At 35.4% G+C, this 27,339-nt stretch overlaps 1 protein-coding gene across 1 annotated transcript in view; it reads right to left on the bottom strand.

Moving 5' to 3' along the window:
- Positions 1-206: 206 nt before the first annotated feature.
- The window catches only part of LOC138324045 (interferon-induced protein 44-like), a 111,362-nt gene continuing 84,229 nt past the window's right edge, over positions 207-27,339 (bottom strand). Inside the window, exons 4-9 of the mRNA XM_069269051.1 lie at positions 16,532-16,587; positions 15,360-15,557; positions 13,986-14,132; positions 12,905-13,076; positions 9,197-9,489; positions 207-3,375 (exon numbers count right to left, since the gene is read on the bottom strand). Coding sequence (XP_069125152.1) covers positions 3,145-3,375; positions 9,197-9,489; positions 12,905-13,076; positions 13,986-14,132; positions 15,360-15,557; positions 16,532-16,587 — 1,097 coding nt within the window. The 3' untranslated portion in view covers positions 207-3,144. The remainder of the gene's footprint in view (positions 3,376-9,196; positions 9,490-12,904; positions 13,077-13,985; positions 14,133-15,359; positions 15,558-16,531; positions 16,588-27,339) is intronic.

Here is a 27,339-nt window from a genome sequence, read left to right as displayed (position 1 = left end):
GGAGCCATTGCGTTATCCTGCGTATGCCTTCTTTAACCTTCCCTTCTTTACCTACAACTTGATACAATTTCAAATTCTTTGGTCCGTGAAATAATGCGGGGTGTTTAGGATCGTAACAGATCTGATTTAGGTAGTCCTCCAAGTCAGGCATTTTCCCTTTTAATAAGTGCGTACATCTAAAACATATTATATAAAAACAATAATCATTCAGATTTTAATTGACATTTTATTACGAATAAATACAATCAATTTGCATTTCAAATGGACATGTTGATACGAGCGGTTATTCGTTGTAAATAATTTCACTGTCGAACAGTTAATGCGATAACACGAATGTTTGTCTTTCCGTCGATAAACTGTCTCAGGTCAACACGTACGTACAAGTCCCTGGTATCGACACACCGACAGATAGTAGTCGCCAGATAACGGGTACTGTTTCAAACTCCTACACAATGTGTCATTGACCATAGTTCATAGTTTGTTGAATTTGTCACGATTTTCACACAATCAAATGTTTTGTCATTTTTACTGTCAAGTTTTCGGTTACAACCACTGATGATGTAGCCAATACGATCCAGGCAAGCATTCCTACAAATTTTACAATACAGGCGTATAGTCTGTGTCTTTCGTACACGGAATTCAAACCTGATATCATTTCGTTCATATCCTGCACGACGTCACTGACGAATGAACCCATTCTGGAATTCCTTGTCCCTTTGTCTTTCTTCACAGAGTGAGGATAAATAATTGAAGCAAGTCCTTTTCATAGGTTTTTCAAATATCCCAACACGTGTCGTTAGGATTACACTATGGACAGTAAAGCATTAACATTTGATTGTAATTGTGTCGATAACGCGGTTCGGTGTCTTAGTTCAGGGATTCTGTCTGTTAATACCTTCAGGAATTCCTTCAGGCGAGTGTATTGATCAAAATGAAGCGCCACTCCTTTACAGGTGGCTCGTTTTTCACTGGTACCTTCTGGTCTCCAGAAGTGACGAATATTCACTGTAGCGTACGGGTGATTTACAGAAACGTGTACGTTTCTTCACAAATGTTCACGGAAATTAACTTCTATTCCAGCCTTGAAATATGACACGGCTTCGTCGACTTGTTCGGTGGAATAAGACAATTCTTTCCAACGTTGGAGCAGAAATATAACCTCTTTGTCACCCTTTTTAACACAAATCCTCTTTAAAATAATAATTATTATAAACTTTATTTCCTGAAGACTAATCTACCGCATGGTCCTCTGGTTAGTAAAACATATATACTAATGGGTTAGATAAAAGCACATACATTTGGAATATAAGAAATATAATGAATGACAAAGTTATATCACAGAAGCTAATTAAAAATTATCACAGGATGCATAAATTTCATGCATAAATGTTGTTCAATTAAATGACATGCCTAATCTACATGCATGCTAATATAGCAACAAAATAAAAATTGACATAGTTATGCGCTTACATAGCATAATCTAAAATTGCTATAACTACAATTTAGCAACAACATGTAATAAGGATTTGATTATACTAAATTGTTTGAGGTTAAATATCAGATGATTAAGACACCTAGACAAAAATACCCGTAAATCTTTATGTGAAAGTCGATATAATATGGAGTATTACTTTAAAAGTAAACAAAAGTTGATTGTAGCTAAAAATCACTAAGATGGTAAAACTGTCAGGCGTCACATGTGCTCTCTAAGATATCTACTAAATGAACGTTTAAAAGTACTAATGGTCACATACTCTCTTAGCTGATTTGGTAAATCATTCCAAATTTGTCTTCCTGAGACTAAAGAGACTAAAAAAAAATTTGTAAAATCTTATTTTGACTAGATCTAGTACATCTGGTATGAACATGAGACTGTGGATGGAAAGCATTACATAGGTATTCAGGGACCAGATGATTTATACACTTGTACGCCGTTGTACCTTTCCTATATTTATAAAATTCAGCTAATGGTAACGAGTTTAACCCTTCAAACATGTCAGCAGATGAAAATAGTACTTCTAGAATTATTCTTGCTTCCTGTTTTTGAGCTTTAAAAAGTTTCTGCATCAAGTTGGAAGAACAACCATTCCAAACTGTCGAACAATAAAAAAATGAGGAAAACAAATACATCAAAATATTTCGTTATTTAACAAGGGGGAGATATTTCCTTTTTTCTTCTTAACAAACCTAAGCCTTTATAAATTTTAGATAGCACGTACTTCACATGGTCTTCCCAGCATGTGTCCACCTTTACACCAAGTAATTTAGCAGACTCTATTTGGCTAAACACACTCACTATTGATCAGATGTAAATCAAGTATAAAATCATTTCTACTGTGCTTTTGCTTCGTAGTTATAACCACACAATTTGCTTTGTCTGCATTGATTAACATTCTGTTTACACAAACACCTGTTAGCAACTGCATTTAGGGCTACCTGCAGCTTTTCCCGAACATTTGCAAAAGTGGCACTAGAGGCTGACAAGATGGTGTCGTCAGCATACATGTCGTTACCACTCTGAATATGCAAAAGGAGATCATTTACAAAAGTTAAAAACAACATTAGTGGACCTAATATCGAACCTTGTGATACTCCTTGTGTCATAGGCATACTATGTGACATTTTTTCATTTGCTGTCTATCAGTTAAGTAAGATTTAATTCTATAGTTTTAGTTTTTGTAATAGGACTTCATGGTCTACACAGTCAAAAGCTTTCTAAAATCTAAAAAGACAACACTATGAGTTGACAATATCAAGAAGAACTGTTTTACAGGAATTATCTTTTCTAAAACCAAAAGATACAAGTAGGTTGTGTGTACATAAATAATTCTAAAATTTACAGTGTACATGTCTTTCAAAAATCTTTGATAAAACATTCAAAACAGATATGGGTCTAAAATTTGAAACATCTCACATCGATCCACTTTTATGGACGGGTAAAACTTTAACAAGTTTCCATTCACTAGGGAACTTACCAGATTTAAGACTGAGATTAAAAATATAGGTGAGAGGTCTAGCTATATGAGTATGGGACAGTTTTAACAATTTGATGTTCATTTCATCTAGACCTACAGATTTATGGACATCTACAGATCTGAAAATTTAAAATAGTTTTTATACTTTGTGCATGCCTGTTCCGTTACTTCAATCTTTGCGTTCTTTCCAAGATCGAACGAGAATCTTCACATTCTCTCTTCGCTCAGTTTTTCGTCCGCCGTCCTCTGTATTACAATCATCAGACAGTGAAAGATTTTTCATGGCGTTGATGATGTTATCTAATTTCTCATTCAGAATACGCTTCGTGTACTCCTTTAAAGGAAGGCCCGTTCTTGTCAGATCTTCAATCTCAGTTATTTCTCTACACGGACTCATTATCTGCAAGAGTAATTGAAAACATTAAGTTCTTTTGTTATATTAGAAGTGTTTGCTCTGTATAAGAATTAGAACAACTTCAAATGTGTAAAGTGTTAAACATGAGAAAAACAATACAATATTATCTTATTGTTTTTGTAAACCGGACCGCGTTCTACTCCAAATAAGACTGGTGCCGGATCACCGGAATCCCTGGTCTTTTATACGGTAAAGTAGGTCACGGTCTAGATCAATGAACTGGGGGACTGGGTCAATTTGGGGTTAGAGTACCGCATAGGTCTAAGAAGGCCGCGTTGGAGTTTATACTAGGACACATGGTCGGACCTAGGTCATGTTGGGGTTCAGGCAAGAGCTAAGTCAACTTGGGGCTAGGTCACGCAGGTGCGAAAGTAGGTCACGCTCTAGGTCAAATGTAGGTCACGATAGGGGTTAAAGAGACACATATACTACTTTTGTGCATCTTTACCAATACGATCATTGGCTATATACATATTATTTTGCTTGCAAAAATCATCTATTACCATAGTTATTTACATTGGTTTTACACTGAATGATTCTTTGTAAGTTAACATTTAATGATTTCAACTTTTTAAAATCATAAAGATATGAAAGCAATTCCTAGCTTTCGTTTAGATTAAGCGAGTGGATAAAATTATCATCAGGCTCTACATAACCATTTCTATTTTGGGGTTTTGAAGTAAAATCTCCAACTAATGATATTTTGTTACTATTTTTAGCAAGAACTATCATTCAGTTAACGCATTAGGTGATGTTTACCTTGTATAACCGAGGAAAAAATCCTCATCAGAGTTCAAGATTTGTTTCGAAAATTTTACCCAAAATACAAAGTCTAAATTTATATTTAGAAAATGTATGTATGACTTCATGGTTTTGGACTTAATTCCACAAACATTAAGGTATGTAAACCTGCAGCTGAGTTTCTGGTTGGAACAACATGGCGGTGCGTCGGATCCGGAATAGTCCGGAGGCTTAGGCACAATTTTTGGCCAAATCGCGCACTTTGTGATACAAGTATGAAATTTGGTACGCCATTACTATGGACTAATACAAGGTATTTGAGGACGGAACCCAAACCTGATATTGTTGCTGACGTCAATGGCGGCCATTTTTCAAAATGTCCGCTACAAAAATATTTAAAGTATAATATCTTGGTTTTCAAAATGGTCGACATAGAAATGTTTGAATTCTTATATCTGGAAAACTAATTGATAAAGAATCCTTATTTTTGTTCTATTTTTTCTGTGTTCAGGGTTACTGGTTGCAAATATAAACATGAGTAATTGGTAAAAACTGTTTTGTCGGCCATCTTTGATTTTCAAATCGGCCGATATAGAAATATTTAAATTCTAATATATTGAAAACTGATTGATATAGAATTTTAATTTTTGTTCAATATCTATATTTTCAGGGTTACTGCATATAAATATAAACGTTAGTGATCGGTAATGCTGTTGTCGGCCATCTTGATTTTAAAAAATGGCCGACATAGAAATAATTGAATTATTATAATATCTTGAAAACTAATTGATATAGCATCCCAAGTTTTGTTTTATATCTCTATTTTCAGGGTTACTGATTGCAAATATGAATGAGTAAAAATAAGTAATTGGTAAAAGCTGTTCTCCGCCACCTTGTTTATGAGATGGCCGCCTTAGATATACTTAAGATAAATATGTGCCAAGTTCTTCGTTTGGTCAGTTCGTCGGCAATGTTATCATTTAATGCATTATCTTGTTTCCTGTACTATAAGTCATTGGAACTGATATTTTTGTGTATTTCTAGGTAAGACAGTGTAAACCAAGCCACTATGCTCTTCATTTTGACCGTCATTGAAAAAATCCATATGTTACATGTATGTTATTGAAACGAATACCAGAAGTTTCAAATATATTGAAGAACTAATACATAGGAGCATAGTTTTTACGTAATATATTTTTCAAAAAGGTGTCTAATTTATGTATTTTTTTAAATTGTCTCTTTTGGTAATGTAAATGGAGTTATCTTCCTACGTGTTGAATAAGTTTAATTATTGTCAAACAATTTTCAAACCATTAGTTGATTGGTTGGTGGCTTCTCCCTGTAAGCAATTAGTTGCGTGTGTAAGTGTATGTTTTGAAAGCTTTAGTAAATTTGCGTTGTGTCTCCATGTCATATTGGAACTGGAACGCTTTCTATTAGTATAGTACTATCCCACTGAATCATTCCGCTAAACAAAAAACTACCTAGCTGGTACCATTCCCTTTATACTCAGCGTTCAGAAACACAAGAAACTACCACCTTAAAGTTGTATTTTTGGTAATTTTTACTGTAACGATATGTCGCTTTAATATTTGATATTTGAACATTGACATGTAACTTAATGATTAAGCTCCCCAAAACCATATGTCAGCCTGTAATAGAGCCGAAATATAGGGGTCATATATTCCTGGTTTTGAATAAAACGCCTTCAATCACCGCCATGTTCAGTACCTTCGGGTTTTGTCGGAATTCCGAATCGTATCACCTGACTGACGTCCACACGTCCTGCACGTGGTGATCCAGGTAACTAGCGTAAGCGCACATGTGTTTGTTTACGTTTTCTTTCTGGCTAATATGAGCAAATCGTGCTGGTATGTGTCCACAGAGCGAGTATTTGAAACATCTAATCTACATATTGACGTAATTCAATATTGTGTGTATCAAATATTGTAATGTGCGAGCATTAATTTCTTTGTAGATCCAATCTGCTGAGGTCGACAACATGTTTTGTTTACGAATAATTGTTGACATTTCTCTTGGTTTCACAACTCTGCAACTTTATAAAAAGTGGTAAAATGAGAAAGTTTAAACCTTGGACAGACGGAGAAAAATGTGTATAGCACTTATACAGTTTTCACTATGACAAAAAGAGCGAAAGTGATACTAGGAGACCATACAACTTTCATAGATAATAGCGTATTGTTGATTTGGAACTTGTTTCCATCATGGCACTGTCTGGAAATGAGAATCAATTTTGGATATTGTAATTGTTTTCTTACTAACGTCTCCCCTGACATCGCTTCACTCTTGGCTCAGTGTTGAGGATGTGTGGACAGCCCTTGGTTCTGTCCCTTGGCCGAGGCATAAAAGTGGTAGTTTCTGTTCTTGGTTATCGCTTACCAAAAATGAAGCAAAATGACTGCTTGGTTGATATCAGTATATTTTTGGGTTATGTGTGTGCTGTTCTGTTCTTTTGGCTGCATGCTTATAAATTTCAGTCTCCCAAAACATACAGATATTCACACATGTAGACAATATATTGCATACATTTCAAGCAGGGGACGCCATATTTCCATGGAATAAGCTGTTATGATACTAATAGATCTGTATAAAGGATGTTCTCCTCTGAGATGACAAAATTTTCTTATATTTAACTTTTTTTCCTCATATAGATTTTTAGAAATAGGGAGTTCTTACCATAAAATAAAATGGAAGAAAAATCATATGTCCGTGTATTCGTTTTGAGCTATTGCCACTCAAAGATACCTAGTACCAAAATATTGGCTTTAATGGGAATTTTGCCGTTTTGACCATATACACGATAGATTAAAGCCATTATTTCCTAATGAGGCGATTTTATATGTATGGATGTTTGTAGAATTAATTTTGCAGTGGTCTTCTTTAAAAAATATACTAGTGATGAATAATAAAGCTCATATTTTTTTCTCAGATAACAACATATGCTACCCCTACCCCTTAATTTTTAACTATAAAATGCACCATTTTAAACTTTTTTGCAAAATTCAACTCTTTATAGAAATAGTTCTTGTATTAAACTTTTGTCAATATTTTGCATTTCAATAGGGAAAGGGTTGTTCTTTCTAAGTGCTTACTTTTTCCTCATTCAAATATTTGTTATTTTTCAATATTTTATAGTAAAAAATAAAAGTGCTCAAATTACCATTAAATGTAAAAATAAAGTGGCAAAAGTGTGTCATTTCATACATTAATGCTCAATATCTTTATTACCACGAACCAAGATTCAAAGCAAACATAAGCTCGCTACAGCTAAAAATGCTGGCACAGTGATAATTTAAGTAAAAACAATTGAAGTGAAAAAATGGTAAAATTGTGGCTCTACTCAAAGCGCAAAGAAGCTTTAATTTCAAGATGACCGTTAAATGGACCATTTCTTAAAATCCCTGTATAAAAATCTACTAAGAATACAAAAGTAATTTTTTGACAAAATTTGCTACAGATATTTATAAACTGTATTTCTTCTTTGATCTTTGTCGAAACAAGATTTCAAAGGGACCGAAACCTCAGAAGAATACATCCTTAAGATAAAGAACATACCTTTTTTCAATGGATAACAATGGTCGAAATATATGTCACAGATAATTGGTTTTCTATGCGTTTCATCGACTCCCCGAACGCAAGCACCAGGTATGAAGTTCCAGTGTCATATGAAAAAGAAAAGCCCTAAGAAGTTTCGATAAATTTAGGTAATTGGAAAATAATATGTTAAATGCAACAAACTATCATACCTAAGTATCACTTTATATGTTACAATGCTTCATAGTACAATTGGGTATAAGGTCCAGACAAGACCATGTAAGGAAGAATGAAAGATGGAGCGGGGGACGATTGCACTACCGCTAACAGAATGACCGTCAGACTGACGGAACAAAACGACACAAAACTATATCGCTTTACCCATTGTTCCAGATGGAAGACTATAGAAATAACACCTGTGAATAGTTTTTATTTATGAATACAAAATGGTAGACATTATTGATTTATTTACCCATTTAATTATAATATGGTGGCCATAATGAGAAACAATATTAGTGAAAACTTTTTCCATTTTGGAAATTTCATATTTGCATTCATTAACCATATAGATAAAGGCATTGACACAAAAATTAGGATTCTACGATAATTAATTTTCAAAACATTTCACTTTAAACTTGTCATTGTCGACCATTTTGAAAATCAAGATGGCTGATAAAACAGCTCTTTATCAATCACTCATGCTCATATTTGCCAACACTAACCCTGAAAATAAAGATATAGACAAAAATTAGGATTCTAGATAAATTTGTTTTCAAGATATTATAATTCAAACATTTCTATATCGGCCATTTTCAAAACCAAGATGACCGACAACAGTTTTATCAATTACAAACTTTCATCATTATATTTAGTAACCCTGAAAATGTAGGCAAAAAACAAAAATTAGAATTCTATATCAATTAGTTTTCAAAATATTTTAATTTAAACGTTATGTCTATGTCGGCCATTTTGAAAACAAGATGGCCGACAGCTTTTACCAATTACTTGTGCTCATATTTGGATTCAGTAACCCTAAATATGTAGGTATACAACAAAAATTAGATTTCTATTTCAGATATTATAAATAATAATATTTTTATGGCGGCCACTTTGAAAAATGACCGCCATTTTCGTCAGCACCAAGATCCGGTTGGGGTCCCGTTCTGAAATACCTTGTATTAGTCCATAGAACCAAGGTGCCAAATTTCATACTTGTATTACAAAGTGCACGATTTTGTGCTTAAGCCTCCGTACTATATTGCTTAAACGGCAATGTGAACTCAAAATCTGCATGACATCTTCCACACTTACCACACCTAAGCATGGTAATATTATCATCATTATCATCAGTTTGTGGTTAAGGGAACCATAGTATGTGAAAAGCATAATAAAAGCAATGATTATTAAATGTCTTCTAATATTCCTTCAATTCTCTTAACATCTTTCAAATATTTATTCGCCTTAATTAGAATTTCGTCTATTATACGTCGTTTTATTCTCTGATTTTAACTTTTTGTGTTTGATCAGCCTCCATCTCGTCCAGTTTGTTGTACAGGAAGTCATCAACAAAATACAGGAGCCTTCTGAGACTGAGAAGTGCCAGGATGTTGGTGTTCTGGTCAAGTTCTACCTCACACTCATAGTTCTTGACAGGAAGTACATGCGATCGGGGTAAACCCATCATCATGGCAACTTTGTCAACACACTCCTTCATCGCTAGACTAAAGAAAACTTTGCTGACGTCATCGGAGATTTCTTCACATATTCTATCGATTTTGGTCAGCAGCACAACCTGGGGTATTCCTGCGGAAAACAATTACAATTTAATCTGTACTATATGACAATAAATGACAATGGCATAAAAATTGTCATCATCAGCTTTTTAGGTCACCTGAGACGAAGTCTCAATTGACCTATTCTAATCGCCTTTTGTCCGTCGTCGTCCGTCGTCCGTCGTGCGTCGTCCGTCGTATGTCCGTAAACAATTTACATTTTCAACTTCTTCTCCAAAACTGCTGTAGCAATTTCAATGAAATTTTGCACAAACCTTCTAAGGCATAAGGCCAATCAAAATTGTGAATTATATGATCCTCACCCCCCAGGGAGCTATGGGAGGGGCCAAAAGGGGTAAAATTGACTAAAATTTCAAAAATCTTCTTTTCCACTCACAGATGTGATGGAATTAAATACTCTTCATAGATAGAAAGGTCCTAAGGTCCTTTACAAAAATTGTGAATTATATGACCCTGGCGTCTCAGGTTTCCCCCTGGGGAGGGGGTTAAGTTTACTATAGTTTATATAGGGAAAACACATTTTTGAGTATTATTTGATCATTTGTAATAGGAAATGAGTCAAATATTGTCAGAATTATCAGTATGAGATGGCTTTTGAATCCTATTAACGAGTTTTCCATGACTGACCCCCAGGGGCCTTAGGGGCGGGGTCAAAAGGGGTCAAATAGGCTATAACTTCAAAAATCTTCTTCTGAAATTCTGGAAATGGTAGAATCACATACTCTTCATAGATGGAAAGGTCTTGAGGTCCTTTACAAAAATTGTGAATTATATGACCCTGGGGTCTCACGTTTCCCCCTGGGGAGGGGTCAAGTTTACTATAGTTTATATAGGGAAAACACATTTTTGAGTATTATTTGATCATTTGTAATAGGAAATGAGTCAAATATTGTCAGAATTATCAGTATGAGATGGCTATTGAATCCTATTAACCAGTTTTCCATGACTGACCCCCAGGGGCCTTAGGGGCGGGGTCAAAAGGGGTCAAATAGGCTATAACTTCAAAAATCTTCTTCTGAAATTCTGGAAATGGTAGAATCACATACTCTTCATAGATGGAAAGGTCTTGAGGTCCTTTACAAAAATTGTGAATTATATGACCCTGGGGTCTCACGTTTCCCCCTGGGGAGGGGGTCAAGTTTACTATAGTTTATATAGGGAAAACACATTTTTGAGTATTATTTGATCATTTGTAATAGGAAATGAGTCAAATATTGTCAGAATTATCAGTATGAGATGGCTATTGAATCCTATTAACCAGTTTTCCATGACTGACCCCCAGGGGCCTTAGGGGCGGGGTCAAAAGGGGTCAAATAGGCTATAACTTCAAAAATCTTCTTCTGAAATTCTGGAAATGGTAGAATCACATACTCTTCATAGATGGAAAGGTCTTGAGGTCCTTTACAAAAATTGTGAATTATATGACCCTGGGGTCTCACGTTTCCCCCTGGGGAGGGGGTCAAGTTTACTATAGTTTATATAGGGAAAACACATTTATGAGCATATTTTGCTCAATTTTCATAGAAAATGTGTCAAACTTGTTTAGAATTATTAGCCTGAGGTAACATTTTAATATCATATATCTATATTGGTCCTGGTCAACCCCCTCGGGGCAGAGGGGCGGGGCCAAAAGGGGCAAATAGGCTCAAACTTTAAAAATCTTCTTCTTAAATACTGGAAATGGTAGAATCTAATACTCTTCATAGATGGACAGGTCTTAAGGTGTTTTATGAAAATTGTGAATTATATGACCCTTGGGTCTCATGTTTCCCCCTGGGGAGGGGGTTAAGTTTACAATAGTTTATATAGGGAAAACACATTTTTGAGCATTATTTAGTCATTAAAATAGGAAATTAGTCAATTGTTGTCAGAATTATCCCTATGTGATGGCCATTGAATCTTATCAACAAATTTTCCATGACTGTTCCCCAGGGGCCTTAGGGATGGGGCCAAAACGGGTCAAATAGGCTAAAACTTTAAAAATCTTCTTTCTGAAATACTGGAACTGGTAGAATCAAATACTCTGCATAGATGGAAAGGTCTTAAAGTCCTTTACAAAAATTGTGAATTATATGACCCTGGGGTCTCATGTTTCCCCCTGGGGAGGGGGTCAAGTTTACTTTAGTTTATATAGGAAAAACACATTTATGAACATTATTTGCCTATTTTTCATAGGAAATTAGTCAAACTGGGTTAGAATTATTAGCCTGAGATAGCATTTTAACATCATATCCATATTGTTCATGGCTGACCCCCAGGGGCCAGAGGGGCGGAGCCAAAAGGGGTCAAAATGGTAATTTCAAAAATCTTCTTTTTGAATTCACAGATTTGATGGAACCAGATACTCTTGATAGATTGGAAGGTCGTAAGGCCCTTTACAAAAAATTGTGAATTTCATGGTCCTGGGATCTCAGATTTTCCCCTGGGGAGGGGGTCAAATTTACTATAGTTTATAAAGGAAAAACACATTTAGGAACATTATTTGCTTAGTTTTCATAGGAAATTAGTCAATCTGGGTTAGAATTATTAGCCTGGAATAGCATTTTAACATCATATCCATATTGGTCTTGGCCGACCCCCAGAGGCCAGAGGGGTGGGGCCAAAAGGGGTCAAAATGGATAACATGGATAACAATTCACATAATCTTCATAGATTAAAAAGTCAAATTTATAAAATCACTGACTGACTTCAAGGGCCTGATGGGCAAATATATATAGTGTTTATATGCATGTCTTTGTTTCATTCTGTATCTGAAATCAGGTGACCGTTAAGGTCCATGGGCCTCTTGTTAAGATGACGTAGTACACATAAATGTTAAGCAATGAGAGGCCCAGGGACCTTGATGGTATTCTGACTACTGGCACAAAATAACATGGTCAAAGTATACAATAGTAATCATCCCGCATGCTACATGCTCAATATGTGTACTCTACGTCTACCGTTTGAATAAAGAGGTTATGCACAGCAGGCGACGCACGACGACGGACGAAGCACAGTCATCTTATCATAATCAGATGAACTGAATGTTTATTTATCTGTGTTAGTAAGATGGGAAACTAATTTACCTAATACTATGACCTGTTGCCGCTTTTTGTTGTGGATAACTGGGCTTTATCTGCTATAAATCAAGCGAAAAGAATATCGACTGGAGAGGTAATAGTATTCTATGCAACTAAACACTTCTAGTACACTTATTATGATACGGGAAATCAGGTAGCCCTCTTTTCATATTGTATGAAGGGGAAAGAGGCTCAATCATACGCCCCGAGTCTGACAGGATAGCTGTTTTGACTAAGGCTCAGCAATGACATATTGACTTTTCGTAAGGAGGCTTGTTTTCAGCTTTAAATGAAATGCAGTACTGAACAATCTCAAACAAATTTACACCATTGCATTGATACAATGAATATGAAACAGAACATCACCTCTTTGATTCATCCGTATCTGCATGGACTTTATCCTCTCCAGCACTTTCTCAGAAAGGACATCCACAGTACTACCGTCTAGGACAAACACAACACAGTGGATCTTATCTGACAGCTTAGGATGCTTCACGTAGCATATGGCATCAGGCGACAGTGACACGGAGGGGTTAAACTGAAGGAGACCAAAAGACATAGAATTATAGAGATATTGAGGGTGAATGTCACCCGCAAACCAATCTGAAATACATAGCAAAGGAGACTACAGACAGTGAATGACGTTGACCCTTAAGTAACAAACAAAAATAAAATCACTTGTTAAATGTCACTCGTGTTTGTTTAATATGGAGTTTATAATTACGAAACAACAAAATACTACCCTCATTTCTTACTTTTTATTTCTACATGTCTTTAATCATACGATGAATACACTAATGTTGGGCTTCCGTTTTATTTTGACGTCGATAATTTCTAAATCCAATATTTTCATTACGTTTGAAAAATTTCTTTGTGTTTTATACATCCTTACTAGTGTAAGAAATATTACAATAAATAACACATTCATGGAGATTTAGTGTAAGATCTTGTAGTTGTTAATGATTATACGTTGCGTTAAATATTGGTATTCTCAGAAGCGGAAGTAAGTCGGTGTATGCGTGCGCATCGACTGGAAATCTGTCAAACAATTTTTATGCAGGGTACGAACATTTAGATTAACACGTCGCCACTGGCTCATAGCCAGGACGACTTAAACTTACATGTTCCATTTCAATACCAATTCAAATTCATATTTGCTTATGAAATAAATAAATAAATAAATAATGAGAATGTGTAAATATATATATAGGTGAATTATGTTGTTTTTGTATAGTCACGACATCTAACCTATGACTGCCGAAGAATGATCTTACAATATAGCATGGCACATATAAATTTCTCCCATACTTCACAGGGATAATATCCCGTGGTTGCTACAAAAATAATTTAGTCGTCAACCCTCTGAACGAGAAAGCAAAATCTTTCACTTTAAATATCCCTATCTACGTAGAATACCCATGTAAGATTTTACACTCTATTCACTGACCTTGTAGCGGTCAGGCACGTGACCGTCCAGTAGATAGTCCACATCTCTATCATCCAGACCCTGATCCTCTTCCAGGCCACGGGTGTCACATAACCGAAAGTTGAGGGCTTTACCGGCATATCCGTCTCGTACTTGATATATCCGGTACTAAATAATGGTTAAACAATTTAAAAATGTGAATAATGAACTTACTTCTAACCAAACAAGTATTTTACTGTTACGTACAGAACACCAATATTCTCATTTTGTCTTTCTGCGATCTTAAAAGACAGTTCAAGGACCTACTTTCATACTTCTATCAAATTGACTTAACTTGATAAAATCCTTGAAATCTAAAATACCATTATTAATGGTAGGTGATACATTTTTCATTAGAGTTTAAACATTATATGTTCGTGATCTATCATAGGTAACCTGTAAACATACAGGTGTTGTTTTAAACAGTTCACAAAAGTTTCAAAAGTTTCGACTCACAGCAGTTGTTAGACTGTGCTCAGCACTTCCCGCATTAGCCTGAGCACTAACATGTCCCCTGAAGATGGAGTTGATGGTGTTGAAGTAGCTTGACTTGCCCGCACCAACCTGTCCCACCAGTAAGATCCTCGCCTGCTGGAGATCTAGGCCAGATAATGGTTTGTAGGCAGCCACTTTGTCTTTCAGCTCCTCCTCCAGCTGCGGATAGACATACATTGTATTATTTGTATTGATATCAGCCTAGTTTTGTCTGTGGCATCTTCTTGATATTATATCAAAGACATTTAACTTGTAATTATGATGATCGAAACGTAATATTTTGAATATTTACCTCAATACGGTGTTTTGTTGCAATGTATTATTTAAGCAATAGCATACTGGGATATTTACAATACTTTTAATCGCAGGCCATATAGTGACAAAAATCTCAACTGTTAATGAAAACTTGAATGTGACATAAATATATGGAAATATCGGAAGGATTTAATATTAGCAATCATGATTTCTTAATCAGGCGTCAAAATATCTTCTTGCAACATTGGTTGTTTTAAGGTCGACTTTGCTAAAGACATATATGCCCTTACCGGGGGGAACTTTGACATGTTATTATTTCTTAAGTAATCTATTGAAAACAAACCAAAATTTAAGCTGTGAAAAGCATTCAAAGGCGCGTACAAATATGTACGCTTTATAAACAATAGTTACAAGACGACGTTTATGCAATGTACAATTCTTGTTTTACGACTTATGTATGTTTAGATGGAAGCATCCCTGATCGCTTTACAATCAATTTTTACTGTAAAAATGTAAAATTAAACTAATTTAAACTATAGGTTACAACCTGTAAACATACAGGTGTTGTTTTAAACTGTTCACAAAAGTTTCAAATTTTCGACTCACAGCAGTTGTTAGACTGTGCTCAGCACTTCCTGCATTAGCCTGAGCACTAATATGTCCCCTGAAGATGGAGTTGATGGTGTAGAAGTAGCTCGACTTGCCCGCACCAACCTGTCCCACCAGTAAGATCCTCGCCTGCTGGAGATCTAGGCCAGGTAATGGTTTGTAGGCAGCCACTTTGTCTTTCAGCTCCTCCTCCAGCTGCGGATAGATATACGTTGTATTATTTGTATTGATATCAGCCTAGTTTTGTCTGTGGCATCTTCTTGATATTATATCAAAGACATTTAACTTGTAATTATGATGATCGAAACGTAATATTTTGAATATTTACCTCAATACGGTGTTTCAACTGTTGCAATGTATTATTTAAGCGATAGCATACTGGGATATTTACAATACTTTTAATCGCAGGCTATATAGTGACAAAAATCTCAACTGTTAATGAAAACTTGATTGCGACATAAATATATGTAAATATCGGAAGGATTTAATATTAGGAATCATGATTTCTTAATCAGGCGTCAAAATATATCTTGCAACATCAGCTGTTCTAAGGTCGACTTTGTTAAAGATATATATGCCATAAATGGGGGGGGGGATTTTCACACGTTATTATTTTTTAAGTAGTCTATTGAAAATTAAAGGTTAAGCTGTGAAAAGCATTCAAAGGCGCGTACAAATATGTACGCTTTATAAACAATAGTTACAAGACGACGTTTATGCAATGTACAATTCTTGTTTTACGACTTATGTATGTTTAGATGGAAGCATCCCTGATCGCTTTACAATCAATTTTTACTGGAAAAATGTAAAATTAAACTATAGATTACAACTGGACTTCAAGGTCGGACCTTATATACTTTCACCGTTGCGCTGTAGATGTAAATTTAATGATTTTTTCAGTACTGGAAAAAATCATTTTGAGCTCTTATTTGTACTTATGAGAATTTAATCCTATACATTATAAGTATTGTAATTCTCAAAATATTGGAAATTTGTGGTAGTTAATAACATATTATAAGGATATAATTTTAAGCCCCACATTTTCAAAAGAGTAATTCCTAAGGCCCACTTATTCAGAAGATTATTTCTAAGAGAGAAATTACAGATTGTAACATATATATGAATTGGGCATTAATGACTTGAGTCTAGATTGTAGAATGCTATATTACCTTGCTACTCCAATCAACATTCTGAATCCATGGTTTTTGAAGAACATCCAGTGACTCTGAACAATTTAAAGAAGGAAACATTTTGAAACATAATCACGATGTATTTCAAATACATTCCATCAATCAGGATTATTAAGTGGGCGTGTCGATTTCAATAAAGTCGACGTACATTATGTAACTAGGTTCAGAATGATGTTAATTCACGAATACATGATCCTCGATACAATACACATATATTTGATTACATAGAATTCGTCAATATAATAGAATAATTGTAACCGTATACAGTATGTTGTGATTTATAGAAACTTACTAACAAACCGGAGAAGACAAAAGTACAACTTGTGTCTAATCCCATTTGCATATAATGTGCAATTCAAGAAACTTACATGCACAAGTTATCTGTGTTTATCTATTATTGGATGAATTCTTGGAATCGATTTTTATTAACGCAATATTACCGCAGTTTAAATCCCAGTCTGTGTTCTATATACCTAACCTTGAAGAAGCTTCAGATTACCATATGTAAAACAAACATAAGGGCAGACAGACTGACGGATGCCAACGTCAAAGCCAGTTCTGATTTTGGCTGAGACCTAAAGAGATAAACCACAAAAATACTATTTATAATTGTAACCGTATACTCAGTATGTTGTACCTTGAACCACTGTAAACCTCTAGCTCCAGGACTTGCATGTGACTGTTTCATGACACTGGAGGTAATTCTGTCCCTTGCATGTCATACGAATGTCCCACATTAGTGCTTCCCATTCATTGGAAATAATTGCCAGATTTTATTTTACAGTTCCGTTTGAAACATAATTAAGTCATGGCCTCCACCAAAAGTCGGGACCATAACCAGGTTTTTCCACATATCGCTTTTTTTCCATTGGTTTTGTTGTGGAACTTCATGGGTTTGTGGTGTCCCATTGTATTCTTCATTTAAACAAGAACGCCTTTGGATCAGGTTATGTAGGCACCGTTTTGAGTTTCCAGCTAGCGGCGGTGTATACAACCCCTTTTACGAAGTAGTCTTTCGGTTTGTGTTTAGCCTGCTGTTTTATTGGACAGGTTTACGCTATAGGTAAACCTTGTGTCTCCACTAGATTTGAGAGTTTGATGTGGTTGGTTGTTGCTGTTCACTGGTAACACTGCTTCTCCGGAGGCTCGTCTGGCTACCTGTAATATTCTATATGTCTACTCTCTTAGTGTTTGTTGCGTGAAGAAATGATTGATGTAATCAATGCCTCTTGTAATTCATAGTAAAACAAAAACAACGTTGGTTTTGGGGTGGTCACTGTCAGCTATCATCGACCATATTATAAATTACCTAAAACTACTTATATTATTATATACCATGAAGATATTTCACTGTCTCACTTGAGGTTATACAAATGCCGCAGTTAATAAAGGTAACTGTTTTGAATACGAGTTTCCTCCCTTGTTCTAGTCCACTGGGAGTTTTGTGGACAAAACTGCTATAAATATTTAAAAGTAAAAACTATAACAAAAATTTATGATCAAAATACTGGACCAATATATGAGAGATGAATAATCTAGATCTCATGTATGTACGAGCAACTTAAAGTGGCCTTTTTTAGGTTCGCCACCTCGCAGCAAGCCAGTAAAAAAAATGAGTATATTTTTGCGAAGAATAGAGCATAATCGAACACAAAAAACTTTTATTGATCGTGTTATAGTACGTGAAGCCTTACGAAGACATTAAACAGTTGGAATTAGACTAAAAGGTTACCCCCTTATGTTACGCACACGAGAGTGGCACGCTACGTTTAAAGACTACAAGGTAGACACGGAGGTGCAACCGAGGTTTAGACTAACAGGTAGACCACGGAGTGCACGAGGTTTAGACAGACAGGTAGACCACGGGTGCACAAGATTTAGACTACAGGTAGGTACACGGAGTGTGCACAAGATTTAGACTACAGGTAGACACGGAGATGCACTACGTGTGAACGACGTTATTCGGTGTCCACTACAGTTGGACAACGCTGTCCCAGGTACATTTGAGTACCTAGACAGGACAAATGGTGATGTGTTACAGTTAGGGATCGGGGAAGAATAAGTTCTTACAATTTTGAAATAATACATAATTATAAAGTTTTAAAGTGTTTATTTTTTTTAATTACAACATCTACAATTTAATGTACACGTATATATAACCTAAAAAATAGCAATATGGTTTTAGTTATACCATGAATAAAACCTTTCACTGCAAAAGTATTATAAGATTGATTTATATTCATTAAGTACATGTATAAAGTCTATTTAAATATTATATCAGTAGTTTCCATTTCTTATCTTAAATTGTCCTATATTACGTTTTTACAAAAGTAAATGTTTTATGGGTAAATATATATATCATTTACATCAAGCATTTTCACAAGTCAAAAACAACTTTGAATTGCAGCAAAAACCAGTCCTAATGTGCTTTTGAGACACTTTTTCTTTTATAATAAGCTAATCAGTAATACAATCATATACCGGTGTAATACATAGCTTTTAAACAAAAAGATTGGTGCCTATCAATCAGTTGTCTAGCGATACCCTTGTAGATCGTCTTTCATTAAAATATATACACTTTTTAATATATTTTTCTTGCTATTTTAAGTTCTAAAAGTATTGTACGTAAAAAAAAAAAAACTTAATTACATATTCTTTATTAAAAACTGAACGTCATTTAAAAAGATCATGCAGAATTAAATCCACTTCAAACTATAATGACGTCCTCCACTAATTGGTGGCTAGTCTACCTACAAGTACCCAATTCAGCTTGTTTTGATTCTTAATTACCGGTACACACAATAAGTTATTATGATCCCAACCCCTGCAAGTTTATCTTGACCGTATATTGCGTCATGGTCCAATAATTATAAACTTGTCAAACATACAGGTAAGCCACAGTATCCTAGCTATACAGGTGCCTCAAGGTGACCATCGATAGATGGCCAGAGGGCAGAATCGTTACCTTCTGTGTTTGCACGGCTTTATTGGAGAATGGGGGCAGTATCCTTATATAATATGTGATTTTAGAATTGTTTCTATGGAAGTTTGTTAAGACAAACAAATATACTTTACCGTTTAAAAATCACATATGTTCATGAGTTTGAAACACATAAGTACCATTCTTCTTAGATACATGTACATGCTTGTTGTAGAGCCTGGGTAAAACATGTACACAACCGGTTCCTGGGGGGGGGGGGGGGGGGGGGGGGGGGGGGAGGGTGGGGGGAAGTGAAGAGCTGACGGTAGCTGTACAATGCGTAAATAATGCATGTCTGTCACAACCTTGAATTAACCAATAATACATATATATATTATAATCAAAATTAATGTAGATTAGGAACTTATTCAACATTGTAACATGGTATTTTATATACATAGTCATGATAAATCAGGTTTCTGATATATGTAAAAAAACCAGTGTAAAAAAATTAAATTAATGAAAAGATATTGGATGAAATATGGTATTCCAATAATCTTGAAATAAATGTTTTTTTAGTTAACTATACACTTGGTATTTAGATTATTTTTAATTTTAATATATAAAGCTTCATTAACAAATACATTAAAATGCACTACCAGTTAAAAACACATATCCCTATTGACTAGCATTGTTGTATAACTGTACGTATTTGTGTGATGAGTACAATGTATGTATGTAGAGGAGGCTGCCACCTAAGTACATGCATGCTATAAATGGACCTCCTGGGGTTGGGATAAGGTACTACATGTATACAGGTGTTGTTAGTCTGTGAGAACACTTGACTGAACATATTGAAGGGTGCCCAAAGAAGGCCCCAGGCCCCTGGTCCCACTCTGGCCAATGTTAGGTAATTTAGATTATCATACCCGTGTGGTTGATGGAACAGTATGAAGTCCAAGTGACCATGGCAACTGCAGTCCTAGCCTAGGGGTCTACCTTTCGAGCAGGCAAAATTTAAGTGAACAATATACTACATGTATGGATCATACATTAATATATATATTGTTATCATATAACTCACGCGGTTTGTAAAAGAAGGTCAAAATAAGGATATTGTCAAATTATCAAGGTTTCTAGAATTAAAATAATTATGACAAATTCAGAATCTAATCAACAACTATGAATCTACAGTTTAACTGGGTAGAAGTTGGATTTATTTTGATTTCTGTCTGTTTGTTATCAGACATGTGACCTACATTTTAGCGATCGGTCCTTTGAACATAAACAGTGTTGATGCTAACGAGCAGCCACATGCCCGATAATAATTTTTTGCTTTCTTAAGCCAGTGCTTACAGGTTTCTCAATCGATTGAGTGTAATAAAGTGTAATTTCTAATGCCGATTTTAACGTCTATGAACGATTTCTCATTTTTCCAATGCTTTGCAACGCGCCAGGTTCCATGTAGCAAATGTATACGTATTATACAAACTATTTCGCGCACCTTGCCGTTTAGAAAACTATATTCCAAACATACACAGTTAAACATTTTATGAAGAATTTAATTTGTTTATGTTTATATGTCCTTGCTTTTTATTATGCCCATCAATATATTCTTTTTAATCAAAATAATTTGCCGATCAAAATATCTCTTTGGCGACGATTTGCTTATACTAAAAATCTTACTCCACGCAAGGTTCATCACTTTATGCGTACGAAAAAAAATTCATCTTTAAACTACTTATCACTAGCTAAGAAAAACAGTTTTTACTGGGAACTATCCATTGATGAGACATAACCGGTATGTGGTTTACCGTACGCAGTTAATTTTCAACGCAGTTAATTTGCTTTTATAAATTCTATAATTAACGTCCTTATTTATAAATTAAATTGTTTGATAATATATATTGATACATTTTACTTTATATGTATCTATTCAAATAAACATTGCAGTACAAATGATTTCCAGTAATTAACGGCAATTTTTATGTTGCAATGAATATTATGTTTCTGATCGCAATAACTATTTCTATCTGTCAAAGTCCATATAGACTGCAGAATCAATACATATTTTCTCATATTTCTGTGGCACATCATCTAGTCTGTCTGTGGTCTGGATGTAGTGGACATTTTACCTGGACACGATGTCCACCTGTAGTGGACACCGTGTTCACACGTAGTGCACTCCGTGTCTACCTGTAGTCTAAATCTTGTGCACTCCGTGTCTACCTGTAGTCTAAATCTTGTGCACTCCGTGTCTACCTGTAGTCTAAACCTCGTGCACTCCGTGTCTACCTGTAGTCTAAACCTCGTGCACTCCGTGTCCACTCGTAGTTCACACCGTGTGCACAATGTGTAACCTTTAGTCTACTACCAACTGTACTTGAGCCAGATGCTTTGCATGAAGTTTTCTTGATGTTAGCGTTCTTAGTAATTCAAAAGAAATTTAAGTGGTATAAGTAACCAAATAATATACCTTTTATTTGGCAAAAGTATTTTGCCATGATTTATTATAAGAAAAATTCGGCGAAGCGAAAATCACGATATTTAAAATGTTCTTCACGATAATATAAAAAGATATAGTTCGTCAATGCAACAAAAAAAAAAAAATGTAAACGTTATAAGAACTTTCTTTTGCAATTATCATCCTAACATTTGATTACATTAATCGATCAGTACCATGAATTACGTAAAATTGAAACAAACATACACAATCCAAAATCGACCGTAAGTCTGCCGCGGAGGAAGGCATCGAACCAGGCGCTGTTCTTGATTTTTGGGAGTACACAAGACGCGTAGTAATACAAAAATCATAAAGTCTAAACTGAACATTTAAAACACATCGTCTATGGTGCATATGTAGGTAAAAATTCAATGTTTGTATTTTTTAATACCGAGGATCGATTTATTTATACCATCAAGTAAAAGGTAAAATGAACAAAACAACATTTATTTTTCATCGTGGAGTGGTTTTATTGTTTAGATGTGCACAGGCTCGCCTAGCGTACCTAAGAATGCTGTTTCACAGCATCAAAAATCAAGCACAACACCTTGTTATTTTGATTACATTTTTAACTTTGGTATGAATTCCTATTTCCAAAAAGCTATTATAGAAAAAAAGCTAGTCATCCAAAAAATCTGACATTTCACCAGAGTAGACCCGAAAGAAGATTAAGACAGATTTACATTACCACTGTATAGTACCTTAATGTTGCTACTAAGCCCAATGCATGTTATTGTCCAATATTAACATTGGCAGTTAGGCTCGGGCTTACTATTACTACAATCAAAGTTGAAGAGGTCACAAAATCACTGGATTTAAGTCAGTGTGAGAATTCACTGCAAAAACTGTTAAAATATTCTTAGAATTGATCAATATGACAAAATGTTCTAATTAAAATACTTAAAAAGGATTGAAGTGTTGTATCTATCTTTGTATATCTGGTTTATCGATTGGACTATTCATCCACTGCTATTGTTTAGTCGGTTGTCGATGACAACATACCGGAAGCCAGTAGCACACAGTATTTCCCGCCATAGGCTGTTCCATCGACTGATATATTTTTCTCTATGCAGATGTATAAGCTATTTTCATGCTTTATTTTTTCATCTATTTTCTTTTTTTAAACGTAATGGCCACTTTAAATATAAATATAAGCATTGGTTGTCATATTTTTGACGTGCAACATACATGCGTGTTATTCGCAAAGCGTTTAAACATTTTAGCCTATTTCACCCCTGTGACATTGAATGAAGGTCAATGTCATTCATTTGAACAAACTTGGTGGCCCTTCATCCCAGCATATCATAGGCCTAATATGAGTACCTTGAGCCTCTCGGTTCTAAAGAAAAAGTCGTTTAAAGATTTAAGCCTATTTGACCCCTATGGCATTGAATCAAGGTCAAGGTTATTCATTTGAACAAACTTGGTTGTCCCAATATGAGTATCCTGGGCCTTTCTGTTATTGAGAAGAAGTCGTCTAAATGAAAAGTTTACGCACGGCAAACGGCGGACGGCGCACGATGACGGACGGTGCATGATGACAATGGGTCATCCTGACTTCGGGTCAGATGACCTAAAAATCTACTTACCACAGTGACGATTTAATACTTCAAGAATTGAATCCGTTATGATAGTACAAAAGAAAACGCCCACACAAATTACTGATTATTAGTATCCCCATGTTATCTTTTGTATACCATAACAGTCTGATATCGCTTGCAGGGATACATATCATGTTTGAATGTTTGAATTGTATACGTAAACCAGATAAGTGTCAATGAGCTCATACATCGAATTTATTCCAATGCATTGTTTGTTTTTGTCGTTTCGTCTCGCGCCTGAATTGTATAAAAATATATACAGTTTCCTTTATGCAATTTGTTGAACCCAAACTTGTAACATGCATATAACGTTTTCTGACAATATACTCTTACTGTGAATTTACCTTTTAATGTTTTATAAGAAAATGAAAATAAAGCAAAATCTTCATCTTAGCGTCCGTTAATTATTTTTATCAATTCACAATTTACTAACTAACTTTATTGTCTCCCTTGGATCTACGTCTGTGGGATGTTAATTGATATGCCATATAAAAAAATGAAAATACATTATATTATCAGCCAAAATAACCAAATACATTGATGTTATTGATAGCAAACAATTATTATAATAGCAGTCTAATAGCAATTCCATTAATCCATATTTTTCGTTAAATCGAGTTGAAATCCGTCTGTAAATAGATTTTAACATAGTTCATAGCTCGTACAGTATACAAATTAGACACACTGTTCTCATGTGCCATATCCCCTCCCGTACATTGTACAAATTAGATATACTGTTCTCGTATGATATCTCAACCCGTAGAGTGTACAAATTAGACATACTGTTCTCGTGCCATATCCCTACCCGTACAGTGTACAAATTAGACATACTGTTCTCGTGCCATATCCCCATCCGCACAGTGTAGAAATTAATCAATTAGACATACTGTTCTCGTGCCATTTTCCCTCCCATACATTGTACAAATTAGATATACTGTTCTCGTATGATATCTCAACCCGTAGAGTGTACAAATTAGACATACTGTTCTCGTGCCATATCCCAACCCGTACAATGTACAAATTATACATACTGTTCTCGTGCCATATCCCAACCCGTACAGTGTACAAATTAGACATACTGTTCTCGTGCCATATCCCCATCCGCACAGTGTAGAAATTAATCAATTAGACATACTGTTCTCGTGCCATTTTCCCTCCCATACATTGTACAAATTAGACATACTGTTCTCGTGCCATATCCCAACCCGTACAGTGTACAAATTAGACATACTGTTCTCGTGCCATATCCCAACCCGTACAGTGTACAAATTAGACATACAGTCCTCGTGCCATATCCCCACCCGTACAGTGTACAAATTAGACATACAGTCCTCGTGCCATATCCCCTCCCGTACAGTTTACAAATTAGACATACTGTTCTCGTGCCATATCCCAACCCGTACAGTGTACAAATTAGACATACAGTCCTCGTGCCATATCCCAACCCGTACAGTGTACAAATTAGACATACTGTTCTCGTGCCATATCCCCCACCTGTAGATATAATATAATAAGTTTCATTTGAATTCATAAAATAAGCTATTCGGCTAGTGTCAGACTAAAGCTACTCGTGTATGTACATGTATACGGTCAGTTATCTGCACACATGTTGGTCATATCATAATACCTCGTTAGTCTTGTATAACACGGAATGGATACATTGTGTGGGCTGTTGCGGTAGTAGATATCAGGTATTAGATATCATGGCCAAATACTGATGTGTAAACCTACCTGCTCTGTAGATCTTGTTACATGTACTAACTATTATAAATAGAGCTGACCAGTAATGTATACAGGGAGACAGCTAGACAGGGCTAGAGAGAGCGGGAACTAACCTGGAGCACACACCTTGTGTGTGGTCCCATTTTGGGCTCCCGATATAATGTACAATGTATATTGCCTGCATATTGTAAAATGCACTAAGAAAATAAAACGTCGACACAATATTGGTCTCCATCATTATTGAACCACAACAAAGACACCATGCCGGCCAATTACAGTAACAACGCCAGTATCACCAGAAACAACCCGGACATCTGTATACCAACAAGTTTCAAAATTCATTTTGTTATATGCAGTGTACAAATTAGACATACTGTTCCAATGCCATACCCCATCCCGTACAGTGTACAAATTAGACATACTGTCCTCGTGTCATATCCCCACCCGTACAGTGTACAAATTAGACATACTGTTCTCGTGTCATATCCCCACCCGTACAGTGTACAAAATAGACATTCTGTTCTTATGTCATATCCCCACCACCTGCGTTCTACACATGTTGGTGTTTCGTTACCCTATTGCTTTACTATCGTGATATAGGGACTTAGATATATACATTGTAATTAAATTCTAAATATGAGCCAATATGCAATACAATCGCGGCATCTCGGAGTAATTTCCGGCAATCATCGGAAATTTCGAAGATTACCGGAAATTTCACCGAGGGGATCCGATTGCATACGATACCGTAGATCTTCAGTTTAAAATAACTTTTAGGCTGAGGAATATTCCAAGAACTAATAGAAGCAAACAAGTTTTTTTTAAATATCCTGAAAACTAACAAATCGTAATGTAATGATATACAAAGGGCATTATAACGTCGATTGAATGGCGTCGGTGGGAGTTTACCGATTATTCCATAAAACAAAAACGAAAGTGAAAGTTCAAAAGCATTTTATAATAATTATTTATAGTAGAGCATATCTTGTTTACGTTCTTGTTATAATCAAAAGTGCATACGTAAAAACATATATTACCATGCAAAATATAATACCATGCAGTTTTTAATTTCATGTTATTACTAGTAATACGCCGGTACTCTACAACATATACTAGTTGTACCGGAAAATATATCCCTTTAGCTTCTGACTGACTTTTCTGCTACTGCAAGGTGTTGGTACGACCGACCATTGATTATGTCTTGTCGAAAATTATTCCGATCAAACACGGCTCAACTTGACACATACCTGGATACCGGCTAAAATCAACTGACATTTTGTAAACTAGCCACCGCGCTTTATAGAGGGACCTTGCAGTAGCGGAAAGGTCAGTGAAAAGGTGATATCTTTTCCGCTACAATAGTAGCTAGATTTTTAACAAAATCAAGAACATGTGTATTATTAGCAGTGAAGTCAATACTAATGGCATACTTACTTTCGATGGACCGAACCGACAGAAATCAGGACGTGTTTGTATTCTCTGTAGCGAGCTGGTGTTCTTTGTCAAGTGGCGTTTTCAACAACACCTGTTCTTGGAAAGGAAAGTGAAAGTGAAAACTAATCATACTTACAAAAAGCCACCTGCGCTGATATATCGAAAATATCGCTTAACAAAAGACCATGTATTATTATTAACAAGAGGCCCAGATCTAGAGACTAAAGGGCCTGTATCGCTCACCTGGTTTGTGATGGCAAGAAATGTTCTTAATACAGAGTCATTATTTCTTTTTTTTAATTTAAAGCCGCATAATCCGTATCTTTCAGGGTCCGTAAATCAACAAAAGAAAATTAGTGTACATATATTATAAAAAGTTATCAACTTTTCCCTAATTACACACCCAAAAAGTCCCAAGTTCAAAAGAAATTAATGATTAAAAATTCGATATCCAGAGTGTTTGAATATCATGAGGATGGGATTAGATCGTAAGTGATCAGAACCCCTGGAGTATCGAGGATGGGATTATATCGTCAGTGATCGGACCCCTGTAGTATCGAGGATGGGATGCATTTTCAATCGTAGACGATCACGTGACTTTCCAGAC

This window comes from Argopecten irradians, chromosome 5, assembly GCF_041381155.1.
Source record: "Argopecten irradians isolate NY chromosome 5, Ai_NY, whole genome shotgun sequence".
Taxonomy (NCBI): Eukaryota; Metazoa; Mollusca; class Bivalvia; order Pectinida; family Pectinidae; genus Argopecten; species Argopecten irradians.
This window is presented reverse-complemented; position numbering and strand designations above follow the sequence as displayed.